This window comes from Pipistrellus hanaki (genome assembly GCF_964339955.1).
Source record: "Pipistrellus hanaki genome assembly, chromosome: 3".
NCBI classification, from domain to species: Eukaryota; Metazoa; Chordata; class Mammalia; order Chiroptera; family Vespertilionidae; genus Pipistrellus; species Pipistrellus hanaki.
Window position 1 is genome coordinate 135,728,422 of NC_140505.1, and position 22,070 is coordinate 135,750,491.

The 22,070-nt window shown below is 32.4% G+C and overlaps 1 protein-coding gene across 4 annotated transcripts in view; it reads right to left on the bottom strand.

The window, feature by feature from the left end:
• Positions 1-22,070, bottom strand: part of USP15 (ubiquitin specific peptidase 15) — a 117,647-nt gene that overhangs the window by 38,188 nt on the left and 57,389 nt on the right. For 2 of the 4 annotated variants that reach the window (XM_084877580.1, XM_084877583.1), the window contains exons 7-8: positions 11,158-11,244; positions 3,398-3,542 (exon numbers count right to left, since the gene is read on the bottom strand). In XM_084877580.1, coding sequence (XP_084733706.1) covers positions 3,398-3,542; positions 11,158-11,244 — 232 coding nt within the window. The remainder of the gene's footprint in view (positions 1-3,397; positions 3,543-11,157; positions 11,245-22,070) is intronic. The other 2 variants (XM_084877581.1, XM_084877584.1) reach the window with 1 other exon arrangement.

Consider the following 22,070-nt stretch of genomic DNA (forward strand, 5'->3'; position numbering starts at 1 on the left):
ACCTAATACGTACTTAATTCTTTTATGATGTGCCAGTTACTATCCTAAGATCTTTATATTTATCAACTCACTTAATCCCCACAAAACTCTTACATACAGGTGTTATTTTCCTTATCTGATAAGAAAAAATGAGTATTGGAAATTACTTGTATAGGATAACACAGCTAATAAGTAGCAGAGATGTGTTTAATCCAGGCAGTGTAACTTCATAGTGTGCTCTTAACCTATATTATTAATTTTTAATGTGTTCTTTTCTTTTCTTTCTTGCCACAATATGGTTTTTAAACTATTCTTGGTATCCCATAAGAACGCTACTGAGGCCATTAAGTTAAAGAAAGCAGATGGGACTCTGGACACTTTAACCAATTAAAGCAATTTCACCATATCTGTTAGATACTGACAATACAATTAAACTTTTCACAGTAATAATTTACAATCTTTTCATGCTAAACAGCAAAAAAGTTTGAAAATCACAATATCTAGATTATAATCTCCATAGGTTGGGATTTATGATCAAAAGTATCTCACATTAAATAAAAATTCACTTAATAAAGTGAAACTATATGATAGTACTTGACTCATCAGAAAAATTTAATGCTCACAAATACCATCACATCAAGAAAATCTTAAACACCAATATAATTAAATTAAATAACAATAATGTTAAATCACACAGATTGGTGTTTTTTAATCTTTAATCATGAGCAAAATCAAAAAGATTTCACTATTTCAAGGCTACTGATGGGTAAAGCATAAATCACGATCACATACTATAAAATACCCACTCATATTTTTAGGATTATGAGAAACGATTTTAAAATTTAAAATTATAAGTGTTATTTCATAATATTTTCTGATGTTCATGAATTGTCTTCTATTTCACAGAAGTTATAAGGAAATTTGAAGAAAAAACAAAACAAAACAAAAAAACCCAAAACGACTCTATTAGTTATTTTTATAATTTCCATCTGTGGACCTAAGAACTTATACATGTGTTTATAAAACAGAGGAAAAAAATTACTGTTACAATTTTGTATTCCCTATTAGTGTGACTTTAGGTTGAGAGATTATATCTAAATCAATGGAAAAAATCACAGATTTAAGAAAATAAGAAAATAAAACTGAAGCACTAGTTTTGTTAATTTTGGATATGGATTAAAAGTCAAAAGTAGCAAAAATATAAACTCGTATTTGTATCCTACAATTTGCTTGGAGAGTTTTATTTTTGAGAAAATACAGTTTCCAACCAACCAAGATACAGACATGAACTATATTTACTGCTTAAAGTATTTTATTGAAATTTACATAAAATTTTTTTCATACTTTATGATTACCAGAAAATAACAAACTATCACCCTAACAAACCTCACCCTCATGACTGCATCTCACTTGAAATAGAATATGTGAAGGTGAAACATATTAAGAATGAGTGTCAGCATTATATCTACCAATTTTTTTCTGTAATAAAACTGCTTTAAACAGTTGCAAAAACTAATATGAAGTTTCTGACACCTTAAAGCATACACAAGAAAGTTAAATAAATGCCAAACCTAGCTCAATATAGCTGATTTGAAGATTTAATTTTAATACTCATTTTTGAGAAATTAATTAACCATATGAAGACAAACAGTAAATAGACTACATCAAAGGCACAGGGAACTAGAATGCAATATTGCCTTAAAAGGAATGCAAGCCAGAGCCTCCCATGAACCACAGCATGAATAATCTTGCTTTCTTCTGAAAGACCTAAATATTTATTGCCTATAATCCTTACAAAAAAGCACCAACGTTGTTTTTCTATACTAGAATATTTAAAAAAAAAAAACCCTCAAGCTATATCAAACTTTGACTGTTTATATAAAACATTTTTCAGAGATGGTATTAAGGATAATTTTCAGTGATCAGTAGGGGAGTCCAACATATATACAAACAAAATTGCAACTTGTCTGCCCAATCCCTATCTCTGAATGTTCAAAACTAATGCACTATACTTTGTTATCTAAGTAAAAATAAGGACAATATGCTTTGTGTTTGCTCTTCTTAGGAGTTTCATTTCTCCTTTTCCAGAAAAATAAAAATGTAATTGTTCATTAGTGCTAATATACTAGAAAACCAATTTTGAATAAAGTAATTCACATTAAAGTGAATAAATATTATTTATTAAAGAAGCTTTAACGGAAGAGTTTATTAATCGACATAGTATCTGCAACACACACTGGGTAGCTCAACTCTAAACCAATAAATCAGAAACTAACCAATTATGACCCTTTGTACATTTCTAAAAGATTGCCAACTCCTCCAATTCCTGATCTACAGAGTGATGACAATGTAAATCTAATTTTTCCAAGAATGCTGTAAAGACAATTACAAAAGGATTTATTTATAATTTTGGATGGTGAATAGTCCTATGCTTTTCTCAGATAGTAAAAAAGATATTCAATAATGTCCTTATCAAGCCATATTCTATATTTAATCTTTATATTTGGGGGCTGCCTCCTAGGCAAAGGAGATTCGGTATTAAATATGAACTGAGAACAGAAAATTGCAAATTTAAAAGTAAAATTCAGAATTTGCAAAAAAAAAAAAAAAAAATAGTCAAAATTTAAATATAAAAAACAGTATGTGCCATTATTTCAGGGACTTGAAAAATTTTTATTTGTAAAAGGGGTAGTAAATAACCAGCTTTAATTTTATACACAATGACAGTGAAATTAAGATATATATTGATCTTGCTACTTCAAAATCAAGCAAAGACATAAATATTTAACAAATTAAGCTGGAAGAGGGTATAGAAAGAGGACAAAAAGGGAAGCTCCATGGAGAGACAGGGGGGAAAAGGCAGTGATCTCTTATATCCCCAAATTAAAGATCTTTAAGGAAATGTGATGTGTTAAAATATGTATACAAAAGGAGGTTCATATAACATTTTTAAATCTTAACTTCACATTAATGTTAAAAAAAGATTTAAAAATAATTTACTTAGAATTAGAAGATTGATGACCATAAAATATTTATTCTCTAACATTCCCTTCAATGTCAAAACAAAAACAAACTACCAAGAGGCTTCTACTGAATATTGTAGAGATCTCACTAGCTTTCTTTTCTTCTCAGAGAGCCTACGTTTTCTGTTTGGAATTACTACATTTTTGCATGAAGTGATATTTAATTACTATGTGGTAATCTATTATATGCCACCTAATTGAGGAACATGATAAAGATATTCTATTACCAGCACTAGAATGAATGAGTCAAATGTGTATGAGTAAATATTCCACGAAAAAAGAGTCTCAAAACGCATATAATACTCATGTTCTGACATACAAAACCGGAGTCTACTCTTCTTGTATTACCGACTCTCATAAAACACACGAGTTTCACATTGTCTGGAAATACCTACCTGAATAGCTGAGTTCATGAAACACGTATTTCCCAAGTTACTTAGGCCACAGAGGCCTGGCTGTTCATTGTTTCTTCCAGGTTCTGAATAATCATAGTTCTTATAAGCAGTATATGATGGGAGACAATAATTTGAGTTTTTCACACTGGAAGAAAACAAAAAATATTTTTCACAATACAGTCAATGATTACAATATAGTTATAGTGAACAGAGTACTTTCAACTTATTTGAATTAGGTGGTCAGTTATTAAAATTTTTTATAAAGCACTTAACTCAGGATCTTTTTAATACTCCCTTAATTAAGACACTCCTCATCCAATAACAAATGACTGCATCTTATAACACAAACAAAAACAAACCATTGTATCTTTCTACCCTTGATTAACTGGAGCAGCTTCACAGCTTGCTCCATCCTCCATTGCTCCATCAAATTTAAAACATTTAGATTTTAAACAGCACCCGCAGCAATAAATCATCTCATTTATGTCTCTTTTATATCCTGCTACTGTAAGAGAATAGTAGAAACATGAAGAGATTGTACCATAGTTACAGATCAGACCAGAATTTAGAAGGCCTGTGTGACATCACTGTATTGATGCACTGAAAATTCTATTTATAGTTTCTAGGCTAGACCAGCAAAATCTGGTATTCGAATGTGAAAAAAGCCAGGGGTGATCAGGAATGCAAAATCGAAAGGATTCTAAGCAAGTACATTCCAGAATTATTTGGTTTTTCTTTCTTTTAAGTTGTTAGAATAATGCAGTTTATTTAACTAGATGAATATAACCTCAGGATAATTTGTACTATCATAATAAATTCTAATCTTGAGAAAAGATAACAATCTTTGAGAATAATAAGGTAATTTTAGAAAAAACTAACAAAAGTTAATCAATAAATTAAATAATGCTTTTTTCTTTTTATATGTAATAAATGTTTTTCTGGAAAAATATGGATTCTGCCTCAATTTATAATAGAGTACCTTATAAATTATGACCAAAGTATTCAATATAACGGATACTTTGGACATAATTTAAAAGCATATCATATCTTCAATCATTAAAAAAAATTGATTAGTACAAACCTGAACAAGAATCAAATTTTTTAAATTTAATAATGTAATTAAAAAAAAAAAACTGCTACAAATAAACACGACAACTTCAATGGGCTTACAATTTGCTGTTGATATTTTTAAAAAGTTTTTACTTAGAATTTCAAATACATTATACTGTAGCTTCTATACTTCCACTTTATTATTTTAACAGTTTAAGTGGACTTTTGCCACAGCCTGTTCTAATAAAATCTTGAGTAAACACACACACACACACACACACACACACACACACACACACCCCCAACAAGCTAAATAGGTAAAATACACAAAACCACATCAACCAAAATCATATACACAATGCTAGCCTAATATTTTTGCATTTTTAAGAAAACACCCCTTTTCATCTCAAACAAAAAGACCAACTCCCAGACTAAAAAAAACCAAAAAACAAAAAACAACAACAAAACAACCCACCCCAAGACTGAATAAAGACAGCAATGCCCAAAAGAAATACAGCCTAGATCAATTCAAATTCAGAACTGCTAGTTTGTGGCTATATGCTTATTTTAAACTTAAAAAAAAGTACGAAACAAACAGAATTCAAGCATCTTTTGTGTTTTTTTTGTAGATCAGTAGCCTTATAATTAATATTTTATATTCCCACTAATAAAGTACAAGGCACCTATAAGCAATTCAACATAAGTTCACTCAATGACTGATGACTAGATTCTTGAATCTAATTCAAAGACATGCAACAAAAAAACCTTAATCCCGTTTTTAACTTTCTTTATTTCTATTAAGAAGTGCTATATATGAAAAAAAGCAAGGTATATATTTTCCACACATTCTACACATTAAAAAACTCATCAATTCTGGCTATAAAGACATAACATTTTCAACAATCTAAAAGTGTACAGGGAAGGTGTGCCCAAATGCAAGCTCATCCTACACCTACACACACACACAACACATACACACATAAAGCATATTTATATGCTTATTCCATAAGTATATATTCAGATATATCTGTCTCTCCTACACATAACAAAAAATGGATGTTGGAAACTCTATTCTTCTCTGTGGCAGCAGGATATGATTTGTTAGAATAGTTTTTCCTAATTACTGAGAAATGAACAAAAACTTATTTGGAAATTCAGTTTTATATTTTGTCTTTATTTAAAAATTTGATTTAAAATACATTTTTATTGAGTTCAGTCAGAGGATAAGGGAGAGGGAGAGAGAGATAGAAATATCGATGATGAGAGAGAAAAATCAATCAGCTACCTCCTGCAGGCCCCATACTGGGAATCGAACTGTGACTCTTGGTTCATAGGTTGATGCTCAACTACTGAGCCACGCAAGATAGATTATCTTGTCTTTTAAAATCTGAATCCTTAGGCTGGGCTATTTTGTCTTTAAAAATCTGAATCCTTAAAGGACTTCTATATTTTAAGTGTCAGGGTAAGTATAAGCCTTTCCCAAAGATTGAGGTAGTCTAGATGCACAATGACAATCAAAACTGATCAACTTAAAAAATACTTTAAAACTATCATGATTGGTCACTTATAACCCACAGTTTATGTGCTTTTTAAATCAAGTATTAAAGTTTGCAACGGGAAATACTAAAACCAGCAGTTTTTTAAATGCTTTGACAAAATACATGGAAACCTATTTTCTCATGACTATTTCTACTTTTTTCTTCTTCTAAAGATAACAAGCTAGTATTTGATCCTATAAAGCTATGCTACTTCACAAAAATAAATGAGCCTGCCAATAATCGTAACGGGAGTTTAAGTACTTCACTAGGTTAATTCTGTACTATAATTCTATCACCTAAAATATACATTAAAATGTAACTTTTTTTATTGTAAAATTGAGCCCTTATCATAATAAAAGAGTAATATGCAAATTGATTATCACTCCAACATACAAGATGGCCACTACCATGTGGACACAAAATGGCCACCACAAGATAGCCAGCAGGGGAGGGCAGTTCTGGGTGGCCAGACCAGCAGGGGAGAGCAGTTAGGGGTGACCAGGCCAGCAGGGAGGGCAGTTAGGGGTGACCCGGCCAGCAGGGGAAGGCAGTTGGGGGGACCAGGCCTGCAGGGGAGGGCAGTTGGGGGCGAGATCAGGCCAGAAGGGGGGGGCAGTTGGGGGGTGGGTGGATCAGGCCTGCAGGGGAGGATAGTTGGGGGGAGGGGCCAGGCCAGCAGGGGAGGGCAGTTAGGGTTGACCGGGTAAGCAGGGGAGGGCAGTTAGGGTGACTAATCTGGCAGGGGAGGGCAGTTAGGGGCAATCAGCCGGCAGGGGAGCAGTTAGGTGTTGATCAGGTTGGAAAGGAAGTGGTTATGGAGTGATTAGGCTGGCAGGCAGAAGCAGTTAGGGGCAATCAGGTGAATGAGCAGTTGGAAGCCAGCAGTCCTGGATTGTGAGAGGGATGTCTCGACTGCCCAGTTAGGCCCGATCCTACTGTGGGACATCCCTCTAAGGTTCCCAGATTGGAGAGGGTGCAGGCTGGGCTGAGGGAAATCCCTACTCCCCGTGCACAAATTTCATGTACCAGGTCTCTAGTCTCTTTATAAAAATTTCAGTTTTACTTTTTAATTAGTACTTACATTTGACATTATAAACTTTACAAATCTATTATTTAATCCTCATATCTATAATTATACTCACTTTGCAGTTACTGAAATGATGCTTTCAGCAAGTAACTTGTTAAGAACCAGATGGCTAGGTAGCTCTGGCAGTCTCTAAAACCCAGGTAATTTTCCTAGCTTAATGTCCTAGAGGAAGTCATTTACATTTCAAATAAGAGCTTTAAATGAATTAACAGGAAAAAAGAAATATATTCTGAGGTGGAATGCCAAGAGTTGAGACAATAAATACATTTAAAAATTTTTTAAGGTAGTATTGTATCAAGACAAATGTAGTGAGAAAAAAATGCAGGAAATAAAAAGATAATAAATTTTAGATATTAAGTATTAAAAAGGTACTTAAATCATAATTAGGACAAGAACAAATGTTGTATGGACTAAGAGGTATAATAACTACATATGGTAAAAAAAAAAACCCAAAACCAATATTCCAGCTACTGGTTCTTCATAATATTAGTCCTCAATAAAAACTATATTACACTTAGATAATTCAAATTATACTTGTATTACCTTATAACTAGTATTTTTATTCTTGAAGATAAATAAAAATGGTCTATATTAGTAATGTAACAGTTTAATTCAAGTCTTGAATTTGTAATAAATTTCATATAAACCTGTGGTCATAACTACTGATGTTAATATATACTTTATACTTGTAGAATATCTCCACATATAACAAGTTTTAAAAATGCACATATTTCAAAAAGGTCATTACCCATCCTATATAATAAAAGGCTAATATGCAAATTGACCAAATTTGCATATTAGCCTTTTATGACCTGCACTGAATGACCAGTTGCTATGACCTGCACTGAACACCATGGGGCAGATGCTCAATGCATGGCTGTCAGCACGCTCCCACAAGCCGGGCTCATGGCTGGTGAGCACAGCAGCAGTAGTGCGAGCCTCTCTCACCTCTGTGGCAGCGCTAAGGATGTCCCACTGCTGGACATCCCCTGAGGGCTCCGGGACTGCGAAAGGGGGCAGGCTGTGCTGAGGGACCCCCACAAGTGCACTAATTTTGTGCACTGGGCCTCTAGTTTTATATGAAATGGGTAATGATGCTATTTTCATCTGAAATCTTAAGCTGCTACTTATTTCCACAAGTTGAAGGGAAAATAAGAAATAATTGTTTAGATAACTATGATATTAAAATTTTTAAAAATGAAAAAAACTTTCTGTATTATAAATGTTCAAATTTTGTTCTTTACTAAGAAGGGTAAGCTTTACTAATCTCGGTGATAACCTCCATAGCTATTTGCTTAAAGTTTCCTAAAGCACTACTTTATTGCCTAAAAAGATAAATATAAATAGTTAAATATATAATCTAGTTTAGGAGTAAAGTCATTAGTTAATCATGTTTTAAAAATAAGAAAACACACCAATTCCTCTCATTATTTTCTGCAGTCAGATGTTTGAGATCAGATTTGATTGTCATATTTTTACCATAACAGGGAAATAAGACAAAAAGAGAAACACAACAGATCACATATACTAACATTGTGACTCTAGTCAAAATATAGTCCATGTTTAATACATTCTATATACAGGTTAAAAATATTTCCAAAGAATAACTATAAATACATGTTACACCTGGAATTGAATTATTTTATAGTAAATATGGGAGTCATCTGTATTGCAGATACACAAATAATATTTTATCTCCTATGAAAAAATTATTTTTGATGAATTTAATAAAAACAAAACATAAACCAGATTAAAGGGAAATATTTCATTTTACTTTTTTACCTCTGGGTAGACATTTTAAAATAGAAAAGAACATAAAATACTGCCATTTTGGATACTCATTGTGTCTTCGATATTTCACTATTACACTACAATGTAATGCTATTAGACTATGGTGCACATTTTTATGAATACTGAAAGAAGGGAAGGAATGTTTTAAATCTTCTTAATACATACAACTAACTTTTTTCTAGAAAAGTTGTACTAATACTTCAATTACTCAAACAGAGTCCTCATAAGAATAGATATTTATCACTTAATTTTTCCCAATGATATTGAGGTAGGAGGAAGTAGATGATTTTTATGGTTTTAAATTTACATATCTCTAGTTAGTAGTGAATTTGAACACTTAAAATATTAGTATATTTTAATCATTTTCTTTTTTCTTTTAAAAAAATATATATATTTTATTGATTTTTTACAGAGAGGAGAGAGCGATAGAGAGTTAGAAACATCAATGAGAGAGAATCATCCATTAGCTGCCTCTTGCACACCCCCTACTGGGGATGTGCCCGCAACCAAGGTACATGCCCTTGACCGGAATGGAACCTGGGACCTTTCAGTCCGCAGGCCGATGCTATATCCATTGAGCCAAACCGGTTTCGGCTTAATCATTTATTTTTATTTCTCATCTACATCATTACCATATTTCATAATAGAACATTTCTCACATATTATTATGAACGTGATATATTAAGAATATTAACCCTTAATCTGCCATTTATAGCAAGTCATTTTTCCATTTATTTACCTTTTAATTCTTATGTACCTAACAAAAAGTAATTAACTTAAAGTTTTAAAGAAAAATGCTCAATAGCTATTCAATTTTTCCTACATATCCTGGATAGCCTGCTCCATTCTCCATCGGTCTAGAATTCTTTCTAATCACATTAAATTCTTTTATACATAAAGTTCTGTTTCTGGGCTCTTACCTAGTCTGTTGACCTGTAGGTATATTTCTGGGTCAGCATTATGCTGTGCAAATTCTTGTATCTTTATATAGGTTGTGACATTTGATTAATACTTTCTCATGATTTTTTTCTTTCCAAATTATATTCTTATATATTTATAATTCAGATGCACGTTAAACAAATTTTGTTAATTAACCCAAATATGAATTTTAAAGGAAAACTAATTAAACCTATATAGTCAATTAATGGTATTATTTTAAAGATTATTTCACACACAGCTTTACTCTTTTTGAATTTATTCTTTGGGATAATCAGATGCCATTTATGAACTGGACAAATAGTATAAATAGTTAACTACCTAAATACTGTTAACCTAATATATAAACCACAATGTATATAGCCAAGAAATGAGAAAGGATAATCATGCCTGGATTAAAGTTCTTCCTATAATTTGACTGGACTAATTAAAATAAAAGCTTTCTTTTTATCCTTTTCTATAAAATAAAAACCATGCCAATTTTCAAGGTCATACACCCATATCAGATGACCTGGTGAAGTCCAAGTTATTTTTAATAAAGCACACAATTCCACTAACTTTTACAAGTTCCAAGATTCTAAATATTCAGGATGGAGCAAGAGAACTGTTTCTCTGAACTTCTTAAAGAAACACGGATTGCCTTTTTATAATAAACATAAAAACGTGTATGCTTTACAGTTGAGAATCACTGATACACATTTTGTAAAAATACTATCTATATATAGAGGCCCAGTGTATGAAATTCATGCATTCAGGGGGGTCCTTCAACCTGGCCTATGCCCTCTCTCAGTCCAGGAGCCCTTGGGGGATCCTTACTGCTGCCTTGGAGGTGGGAGAGGCTCAGCACTGCTGCTGTGCTCGCAGGCCGTGGCTTCTGGCTGGCTGGTGCTCCCCTGTGGGAGCTCACTGACCACTAAGGGGAAGCTTCTGCATTGAGCATTTGCCTCCTGGTTTTGGTTGATTTGCATATTAGCTTTTTATTATATAAGTGGATTGTAGGTGATTACATATTTAGTTCTAAAATGAAATCTGAAATTTATATTCTTTCTAAAAAACTGAATTCTAACAAACTTCTATGTATTAGAATGTAAATCTAACAGATTTGTGTTTACAATGTAAAAATTTAAAAATGCTTTATTTCACTTTTAGTAAATTACTGCAGTATATGTATTATATCAAAGAAAGGGCTATAACTGTGTGTTCTTTCCTGTGAAGTTACTCCTAGAAAATCCAACCAGTAATTTTTAAAAATTCAATTAGTGCATTAAGACTTTTATCCTAAATTTTGGATACAAGAGAATTTTGCAACCACAATAGGGCGATAATTAAACAAAGAGTTTTTAAGATTCAGTGCTTACTTTCTGTTGTTGATGTTGTTATAATTATTTGATAGAGATGAAGGAGAGATCTTTGGTAAAGTTGAAAAATTGGATGCACCTGGGGACCTTTAAAAATATGAAAATGTTAAATTAGATAAAAAAAAAATGCTGAATTTTGAAATTAATTATGAAATAAAGAAAAGAACCAACAGATGACAATGTATGTAGTAAATGAATGCTGGAAAACAAATTCATGAACAAAATCACTATATATTTTTTGGTTTTCAATTTCCAAAGTATTCTTTTATATAAAAAATAATGGTATAAAGGGAACTACTTTCAAATGAAATTTATGAAAATAAATATGCAACTTGATATTACTCTTACAGATGTACTAACCCAATAACACTAATTTCTACTTCAGGTAATCATTATGAATATTTTACAATCAATAATTTGCTTAAATTCATAGAAAATATTATTTTTAAGGAAGAATGTAAATAAAACCACTTGTGTCTCAAGTTAGAATGCCGCCATGAATTGAATAGCATAAGAATTCAAAATATAATCCCCAAAAGTAATTTTTGGGCAGCTATCTCTGCAAAAACAGAAAAGATATAAATCTGACTATATGTTATAGACCTTACTAATTCAGAATCTTTGTGGAGAAATCCAGTTATTAGCTTTTAATTGTTAGCTCTTAAATAAAATGCTTTAAAAGCATGATTTATAATAAATAATTCCATTATATAAAGTACTTAAAGGTCTATGAAAGATTTCATTTGTTTTAATTTTATAAACAACTTTAATTTACTAGGTAACCTATAGTCTGTAAAAAGATACCTTTCAGTCTAGTATTTCAATCATCATAAATTCTAAATTAGTGAGGCCCAACGTGATTACTTTTAAAAATTATTTTATTTCCTCTACTCAGATGCTAATAAACAATGAAATGGTCAATATGCAGGAAAGTACAATCTATAAAACTAGCTTTTAGTAATCTGGATTTCACTAAATCTACATAACTGCAGAATAAATGGTGGATAATAAAATTTCTTACATACAGACATTTTAATTTAACTTTTCAAGTTTTATATATTATAAAATCTTGGTAAATTTTTTTCTTCATTTTAAAGGAGGTTCTTTTTGTTGATTCAGGCTGTTCATAGGTAGGTTACATTAAGTGAAACTTAATTAGGTGCCTTTCTAACAGAAGACTCTTCGAAGATTTTATTTTACTATATTAAGCTCAAGATACAAAATATGAACAACCAAAATTTAATATAAAACAAAGTAGAGAACCTACTTAAAAGGTAATTTTGTAGTCCTAGTATTTTAAGGCATACTAGTTTTAAAATATTAATAAAAATATAGGAATATCATGGCATTTCCCCCTTCATGTTAAGAATGCTAAATTAGAAAAAACTAAATTTATTAGAAATTAAGGCATAATAAATTAAAGGAGGTTAATTTTTAAAAATGCGACACATTTGACTATAATTTAATTCATTACAACTTTTCAGAGATATAGACTGAAATGTTCCCTTGAATTTTACTTACAGCCAAAATTATGGAAGTAAAGATATATTATGTCATCCAATCAAGTGGCTGAGACACATATATAGGGCAGGGCAAACAGTAGAAAGGCCCCACATGGGCAGAAAAAGAAAATAATACAAAAGTAGGTTTACAGCTGTACAAAAAAAAATTACAATAATTAATGAATAAAAATACAAGAATAAACTGTTTTGTGTATTCACAACTATAAACCTACTTTTATCCCACTCTGTATATTATTTTCTTTTTCTGCCCATCTGGGGCCTTTTTACTGTTTATCAGCAACTCTACCTAAGGAAAGTATTATAAGTTTTTATGAAATTCATTAAAACATTCTAACATTGATTAAATGATTACTAAAACGTCACCCCTGGCAAATACTTGGAGTTTAAAGACAGAGCTCTTCCTGACCTCAAACAGCTCACAAAGTAATGATAGAAAATAATACAAAAGCAAAATAACTACAAAACAGTATAAATTCAATGACAAAATTTAAAACTATAACAAACTATAAAATTTTTGTGGATAGTAAAATGCAATTTTTAAATGATGTACACAGATGGAGATGTAGGTAGGAAATGAAAGTGAGAATATTCCAGGTAATAGAATAGCACATGCAAATGCATGGAACTGTAGATATTATGATTTATAGGGAATAAATAAATTCAACTTGGATGAAAGAGTAAGTATATAGTGACAGGAGAAGTTAGTAAGGTAGATATGATAACATAGGACATTTTACGTTCTATGAAGGAATTTGGATTTTATCCAGTTGTGCTAGTACAGTCCATGATTCCTCAAGGGACTCTAAGATCCTTTCAGGATGCCCATCTAATGAGGTCAAAACTATTTCCATAATAATACGAAAGTGTTATTTAAGTAGTTATTTGATCCCCTTTACTGGGTGGATATTTGCACCGACAGCTTAAAAACAATGATGGGTAAAACTGCTAACACATTAGCATGAATTAAAGCAGTAGCACCAAACCATGTACTAGAATCACTGTATTCTTCACCACTCCCCCACCCCTACAACAGAAATATGGTTTCACTTCAGAATATCTATGTTGAAAATAAAATTACTGATTTTATTGAACCATGACCCTAATTAAACTTATTTTAATATTGAGTAATAAATCAGAAAGTTTTCATAAAGCACACCTTCTACATACTGGTTGTCATGAGAAAAAAAACATTTATCTGAATTTCAAGTGAACTATCCACTCTTTTCACTCTTTTACATAAAAGGCAATCTGGCAGGCATTTTCTCAAAAATACACGAAGGGAGCCTGTTACTTTAAGGGAAACAAAATTTGAGCTTGATAGCTTCCTACTACTTAATGTTTTCTCACTGAAACTGGTGATGTTTTAACAAGTGTAATTTTAAAAAATTGTATTTATATCAACATTTGGAATACCTATAAAATTCAGTGAATCAAAATTTTCCACTGCATGAAGTTATACATGACAAATTTCAATGTAATAGAATAAAAAGTTCACTGACATATCAGATTCCACATCATAATTAACCTTTCATCATTAAACCACCATGGGCTGAGTTCTAACATGGTATCAACTATCAAAAAAACCCTCCTTCCTGTTCTAACCACATATTTGAGTAATGCTGAATTTATACAAACAATATATCACAATAAATTCAATGCAGAAGCACTGAAGAGAATTTAGCAAAAGTTTAGAATAATTCTATTGTCCTCAGTACATATATTTTTTAGAAGTTATTTTCACAAAATATTACTAATGTCAATATATTATAGTGTAATATTATTTATAAATAAGTAAACATTTATTTTTAATTTCTAAAATACAGGCATCAATGGATATAACACATATGACAAAAGTTCTTTTGGTCCTTAATAACTTTTAATATAAGGAGGTACCAAGATCAAAACATTTGAAAAGTTTGGGTTAGAAGGCAGAATCTGTAAGACTAGTTGACTAATTAAATAAAAGAAATAAGGTTAAAGGAAGAACTCAAGATGGCTCTCAGATTGTACCTGAAATAAAGAATATAGGATATGGACATAGTTTAGGTTGAGAGGATGGAAGAACATGGGTTAAAAAGATTTTAAGTTCAATCTGACATTGTGAGCTCTACCTGACATTTAGGTAAAAACATGAAATTCAGCAGAGAGCTCTACGTTAAAAATATGGAAAGGCCTATCAATGTCAGTTTGAGCTAAAAAACAGGATTAGCATAGAGTCCATCCATTGATTTTGATCACCTATTATGGTATGAAAAGAGAGGTCCTCAGATGGAAATGTATGGAATATTAATGCATTTAAAGTGTGAGAAGAGATGCTGCACATATTCAGTGAAGTTGTATAATGCACAGTGCCAAGGAGGGCCTTTTACATATATTACAATGTGAACAATACCCTCAAAGGACGGTGTAGTATACAACCTGTACAACCAAACATAGCAGCCAGGATAGGAAGAGAGCCAGCCAGCCAGAGGATTGGTTAGAGAGGTAAAAATAGTGCTTGAAAAACTGGAGTGTAATAGATTCAAATTAAGATAAATTTTTTAGAATATAGTTACTAAAAATGTTTTAAAGAAAGGTCAAATAAACTAAGTTACAAAAAAAGTAAAGTAAGGACTTTGTTAAATTCTGAATGGTTAGTAAGAAATTTTACTTTTTAAAGAAATTGGCTATCAAAATAAAAATTAAAGAATCATATTTGGGGGAAGTTTATGGCTTTAAAAAATATGGGAGAGATTTATATTTATAGGCTTGGGAAAGATGATTCCAGACAAGAAACAAAGAATGAATATTATCTGAGTATCTAGTGTATTGTGGCAGTATGCTAGGCATTTGTATAGATAGGAGAGAAAAGACAATAGAAGAAAAAACAAAGTCTAGAAAGCATTGGAATAAACAACTTCACTGGAGAGATTGCCCTTAAATAGCATGGAGATTAGAAAGGGAGGAATGGATGTGGTCCACTGGTAATTTTAAAATATGATAACTCTGTTACAGACATTATTGACCACTTCTCTATTCTGATTTCCAACTTCTGACCTAGATTATACATAGCCCAATCTAGTTAACATTGTGGTGTGTTTTTTTCAGGGGTTGACTAGTCAGTGTATGCATTAAAACCTGAGCCCTTTAGCTCTCTTCCATTGATGTAATTTGGATATTACACTGTTCATTAGCAACTTTTCTCTAATGGCTTTCTAAAAAGGTAAGAGAGAAAAATGTTTAGATTATACATAGATATTAAGCCATAGATACTAAATTTAATTAACCTAGTATTAAACTAATTGTTGTCAGATGAGGCAGATGTAACATAAGGCAGTGTCTTATCTCTTAAGACAGAAATAGGTAAAACATTAACATAGCTAAAATAATTTAATAATTTAATAATTTAATAATTTTACAGACATTATTGACCACTTATTATAAGTGGTCAATAATGTCTGTAACAGCACTGAAAAAGAGTTATCATATTTTAAAATTACCTGTGGACCACATCCATTCCTCCCTTTCTAATCTCCATGCTATTTAAGGGCAATCTCTTATAAAGAATTTCCTTATTTCAATGTTACAATGAAAATCATGCAATTAAGACTAAGTTAAACTTCTTAATTTTAACAGAAAAACAGAGCTTATTATTGATAAATTAACTGAATATTTAACACACTAGAACAGGGGTCCTCAAACTTTTTAAAGTGGGGGCCAGATCACGGTCCCTCAGAGAGCTGGAGGGCCGGACTATATGAACTACTAATTCCTACTGTAACACCTCGGCTGCGCTCACTGCCCAAAAAACCTGGCGGGCCGGATCAGACTCCTCTGCGGGCCACATGTGGCCTGCGGGCCGTAGTTTGAAGACCCCTGCACTAGAATATCCAATACCATATTGACCAACCAAAATATAGAAAAGTCAAGTCTGAAAGTTGACACAGCAAAACAAAGATTTTAATAGTTACTTTCAAATCTGACATAAACTCAACTTTGTAAAATCTAACACTATAAAACAAAAATTACATTAAAAAACAACAACAAGCCGAAACCAGTTTGGCTCAGTGGATAGAGCACTATCTTCAGGTCTGCGGACTGAAGGGTTCTGGGTTCAGTTCCGGTCAAGGGCATGTACATTGGCTGCAGGCACATTCCCAGTGGGGGGTGTGCAGGAGGCAGCTGATTGATGTTTCTCTCTCATCGATGTTTCTAGCTCTCTATTTCTCTCCCTTCCTCTCTGTGAAAGATCCATAAAATATATTTTAAAAAAACCAAAGCAACCAACCAAACAAACAACAAGAGTAACCTTAAACTTTGCCCATTTTTTTTTTTTAAATCCTCAACTGAGGATATTTTTTCCAATGACTCTTTAGAGTAGAGAGGAAGGAGGAGGGAGGGAGGGAGGGAAGGAGAGAGAGAGAGAGAGAGAGAGAGAGAGAGAGAGAGAGAGAGAGAGAGACAGACAGACAGACACATCATTGTGAGAGGCACACATGGATTGGTTGCCTCCTGCCCCCTGCCTCAACCAGTGCCCAGGACTGCAACTGAGGCGCATGCCTTTGGCCAGAACTGAACCTGAGACCCTTCAGTGTGTGGGCCTATCCTCTAACCACTGAGCAAAACCAACTAGGACTATTTTTTTTTTAATCCTCATGTGAGGATATGTTCAAATTTTAGTGTTTGTGTGTGTGTGAGTGAGTGAGAGAGAAAGAGAGAGAGAGAGAGAGAGAGAGATGTAAGAGAACATCGTTTCCATTTGTATGCTCAATCAGGGTTCAAATGGCAATTTAGGTACGTGCCCTGGCAGGGAACCGAACCCACAACCTTTTGGTATACAGGATGGCACTCCAAACAACTCTATCTGAACCACACTGGCAAGGGCATAACATTTTTTCTTGTTCCTTATTTTGACTGCTAATAATGGAATTTATAACATAAAATATTCTACGATAAAAACGAAAATTACTTTTCTTTAGCCATTATGAATCTCAGAACCAAAACTACCATTCACTTTTTATTTTCTTTTTTTTTTTTAAATATATTTTATTGATTTTGTACAGAGAGAAAGGGAGAGAGAGAGAGAGTTAGAAACATTGATGAGAGAGAGTCATCAATCAGCTGCCTCTTGCACAGCCCCTACTGGGGATATGTCCGCAACCAAGGTACATGCCCTTGACCGGGACCTTTCAGTCTCCAAGCCGATGCTCTATCCATTGAGCCAAACCGGTTCCGGCTCACTTTTTATTTTCAACTTCAATTTTCAAACATTCACAAGCTCTCATATACTTAGTATCAGTCACTCAGCTTCAAGATTTAACGTTCTGTCATTCTTGTTTTATCTATCATCTCCTCAGTGTCCGTTTCCCCATGTTTTTGCTGGACTATTTTAAAGCAAATCTCAGACATTCATAATTTCACCTGTGAATACTACAGTACACATCCCTAGTAGGTAAGAGATTTAAAAACTTTCAATGATTGGCTGCCTCCTGCCTAGCCCCCCATTAGGGACAAGCCCACAACCAGGAATTGAAGAGTGAACTCCTGTTTCATGGGTCCACATTTAACCATGGAAACACACTGGCTAAATGGTAAGAGATTTTTTATTTTATACTACTATTGGTCCCAATCTAATACTCAATTCTTCTAGATGCTCTTTTTCCTTTAGCCTCTATGACAAAATAAAATCCAAATTATCCTTAACCTTTAGAATTATCCTACTTGATCTTTTTGCCTTGTATCATTACTTAGAGACATCCTTTAAGGTTTAACATATAGTTTATTAGATGTTTAATTTGATAATTCATACATGCTTATGTTTCTCACTTCTTGGAATATAACTCCATGCCTACAGTTCTCACTACTCTCCCAGTTTTGGTTTCTTATCTTTATCTGCATCCAAGGCAGTTCTGTTGGACTGAACCATTACCTCAAACTTTATATTCTCAGAAAAAAATCACAAATGTCTTTTTTTAATTAAAAAAATATATATATATTATTGATTTTTTACAGAGAGGAATTGAAAGGGATAGAGTTAGAAACATCAATGAGAGAGAAACATCGATGAGCTGCCTCCTGCACACCTCCCACTGGGGAAGTGCTTGCAACCAAGGTACATGCCCTTAAGTGGAATCGAACCCGGGACCTCTTAGTCCATAGACCGATGCTCTATCTACTAAGCCAAACCGGTTTCGGCCAAATGACTTTTTCTTAATGGGAATAATAATAACAGGATTAATGGGGATAATGTGTGAGAAAATTTATAAAAATTCAAAATGTCTTTTAAAATGACAAAACATTAGAGGTTTGGGGATATTACCCTAGATGTATGGCTTATAGGTTGTATTTCAAATTAAAGATATTAATTTAAAAAATGTAAGTATGAATGAATAAAAATGAATGAAAAGCTTGCTCTTGAGCCATTCTCTCAATAACCACAAATCAAAATCATTTAATTCCCTCCTTCCAATATTTGAACAAGGTTAAAATTGGTAACAAATTTGTATACTTTTTAAGAAAATTTTAAGTGCATTTTCTGTAATCTATACCTCTTTAGTACCAAAACAAAACAGTCATAACTAAATCTGCTAATATTTCAAGTAAGCAGAGTATCATGTTTATAATACTTAAAAAGTCTCAGTATAATTTTTGTTAAAAACGAAATACATGTTTCCTAATATGTATTTTAATAATTTTAAATTAAATACTTTTATTTACTATTTCTATATCCACTTATACAGTTAATCTACAGCAATTACATGTACAAATCAGAAGCCCAGTGTATGAAATTCACGGACTGGTAGGGTTCCCAGCCGCTGCCGGCCGAGGCTGCCCTTCCTTCCCCCGGCCAGCCCTGACCCCTGGTCGTACTCCTAGTCGAGGGGACAATTTGCATACCATACTTTTATTATATAGGATTGTACATAATTATTCTCTAAAAATTTAAAGACGTATATGGTAAGTTTTTCTACTTGCATTTAAATAGGTACAATATTGAAACAGATAGTGTAAAAACACAGGAACAGAATTATTTCAGTCACCTGAAAATATTCTTATCCTAACCAAAAGTAGTATGCAATGGTTTAATTTATAAAGTGCTTCATCTCTCCAGGCAGAACACTCAGGGAGAGTGCTGCAAAAATATTAATATGGCACTAGATTAAGTTTATACTTAGTGTCTCAGTCATCAAATTGGAATTCTGTTAGTCAGAACACAGTGATAGAGGGACAATGAATGAGTTAAGAACTACTGGCTTAGTTTTCCATTTGATTTTTTTCAGCCTTTCATGCCTTATCTGGTTAATTTTGGTTTCTTCTCTGGTTGTTTTCTAGCCCATGAAAATTGCCAAGACACAATCATCAATGACCCTTGACTTTCTTTCCACCAAATACTTATATGCATGGCTTTTGTGAGTATTTTTAAGCGATCAGTGAAAATGTTTGAGTTAAATAAACTTTCATGCTATTCTCAGAAGAGGAATTTTTACTTATTTCAGCAAAATTTAGAACTTATTTCTATAATGTTAGTAATGTCAAAGGCATTCTTTGAAATAACTATATCTAAATGAAACCAGAAAGAAAAAAAATTAATAATACAATTTAATCAAGCTGTACCTTAGAAGCTATAGCTAAGGAAAGTGTTAACATTAAATATGTTTACTATAGATTTTGAGCATTTAAGGCTTTATCAAATTAGCAAAATTTCCCTTTATTTTTAGTTTCTGAGTCTTTTCATATACAGGTGATAATTTTAAAAAATGTTGTATGCTAATAAACTCTCATTTGACAATTCATGACATACTGTTATATGTATTTCTCATATTGTATAAAGAATGGATACTTATCTCTTCAGGCTTTAATATATGAATTCCCTATTAAATTGTTTGATTCAGTGAAAAATGAGACTTGTACTTCCATGCATCTCTACTGCAGTTCCTTTTTTCAGCAATATTTATTACATGTATATTGTGTGAGGTATTATGTAAGAAATTGTGTTTTTCCTTACAAACAATTACTACAACTGTTTAAGTAAACAAAAATGGTATTGTATTAGCACATAGAGATGATAAAAGAAAATATATAACTAGTTTCTAACTGTGAAATTCTGTAATTTTAAGTTGAAAATATCTCTCAAATCTTTGGAATTCATGGTACTTTTATATTAACCTACAAGCAATTTTGTAATATCAAGAATTATTTAAAACTATTCGCTATGACATGCACTGACCATCAGGGGGCAGATGCTCAATGCACAGGCATGGAAACATGGAACAAACTGATGAATCTCAGAAGGAAAGGGGGAGAGTGGAAAGAGACTAACCAAAGATCTTATATGCATAGTAGAGGTCCAGTGCACGAATCTAACCAATATGAGGATATTTATGGTCCTTATTTATCATATCAAGTATAAATATTTGGTGGGGTCCCTCGGCCTTGCCTGCAGGGATTGAGCTAAAACCAGCAGTCTGACATCCCCAAAGGGGTCCCGGAGAGGGCACAGGCCAGACTGAGGGACCCCACCAGTGCAAGAATCCATACACCGGGCCTCTAGTAAAACATATATAACAATCTAAAGATAAACTAGCAAAGAACAATACTAGTTCTAATCTAAAGACTAAATGTGAATATTCACAAAGAAATTATTCCTAACTTCTAAAACTTCATCAATCAAAAAATCTACACAATTCTACTATGTGCTTTTATAATCTTCTTATGTTAAGTTCTGACCTTGTATTATATGCAACTAAGTGGAATAAAAATAAATTGTAATATACTCAGGCACATTCTCATGAAATTTAAATAGAATAACTTTACATAAGATAAAAAGGTAATGAAAGGTGCATTTTAGTTTGAAGAAAATTAAGTACAAGGTCATTCTTCTCTTTTATTTACTAGGTTAGCAAATATAAAATATTATTAACTTATTGAAGAACCATTATTTTAAGCATTTTAAAATACAGGTCCACAATCTCTTATTTAAAAACCTAGAATTCCCAAATCTCTGAAAACTTAAAAAATATTTTCACAATTCATTTGAGGGTAATCTAACCAATATGAGGATATTTATGGTCCTTATTTATCATATCAAGTATAAATATTTGCTGAATATTAATGTGTTTGATTATGACAGATATCCTGGACTCTATTGAAATATAAAATAATAGGAGGCATTTGTACCATATTTTCTCCTCAAAGGTATAAGAAATCTGAATATTAAAATACAACTAGCCCTGTCCTGGCTGGTGTAGCTCATTTGGTTGAGTTTCCTCCCATGTATCAACTCCTGGTCAGGGCACATGTCTGAGTTGCAGGATCCATCCCCAATAGGGGGCATGCAGGAGGCACCAATAGATATTTCTCTCACAAATCAATAAAAACATTAAAAAATATAACTAGCCCTAAGAGAGTGTG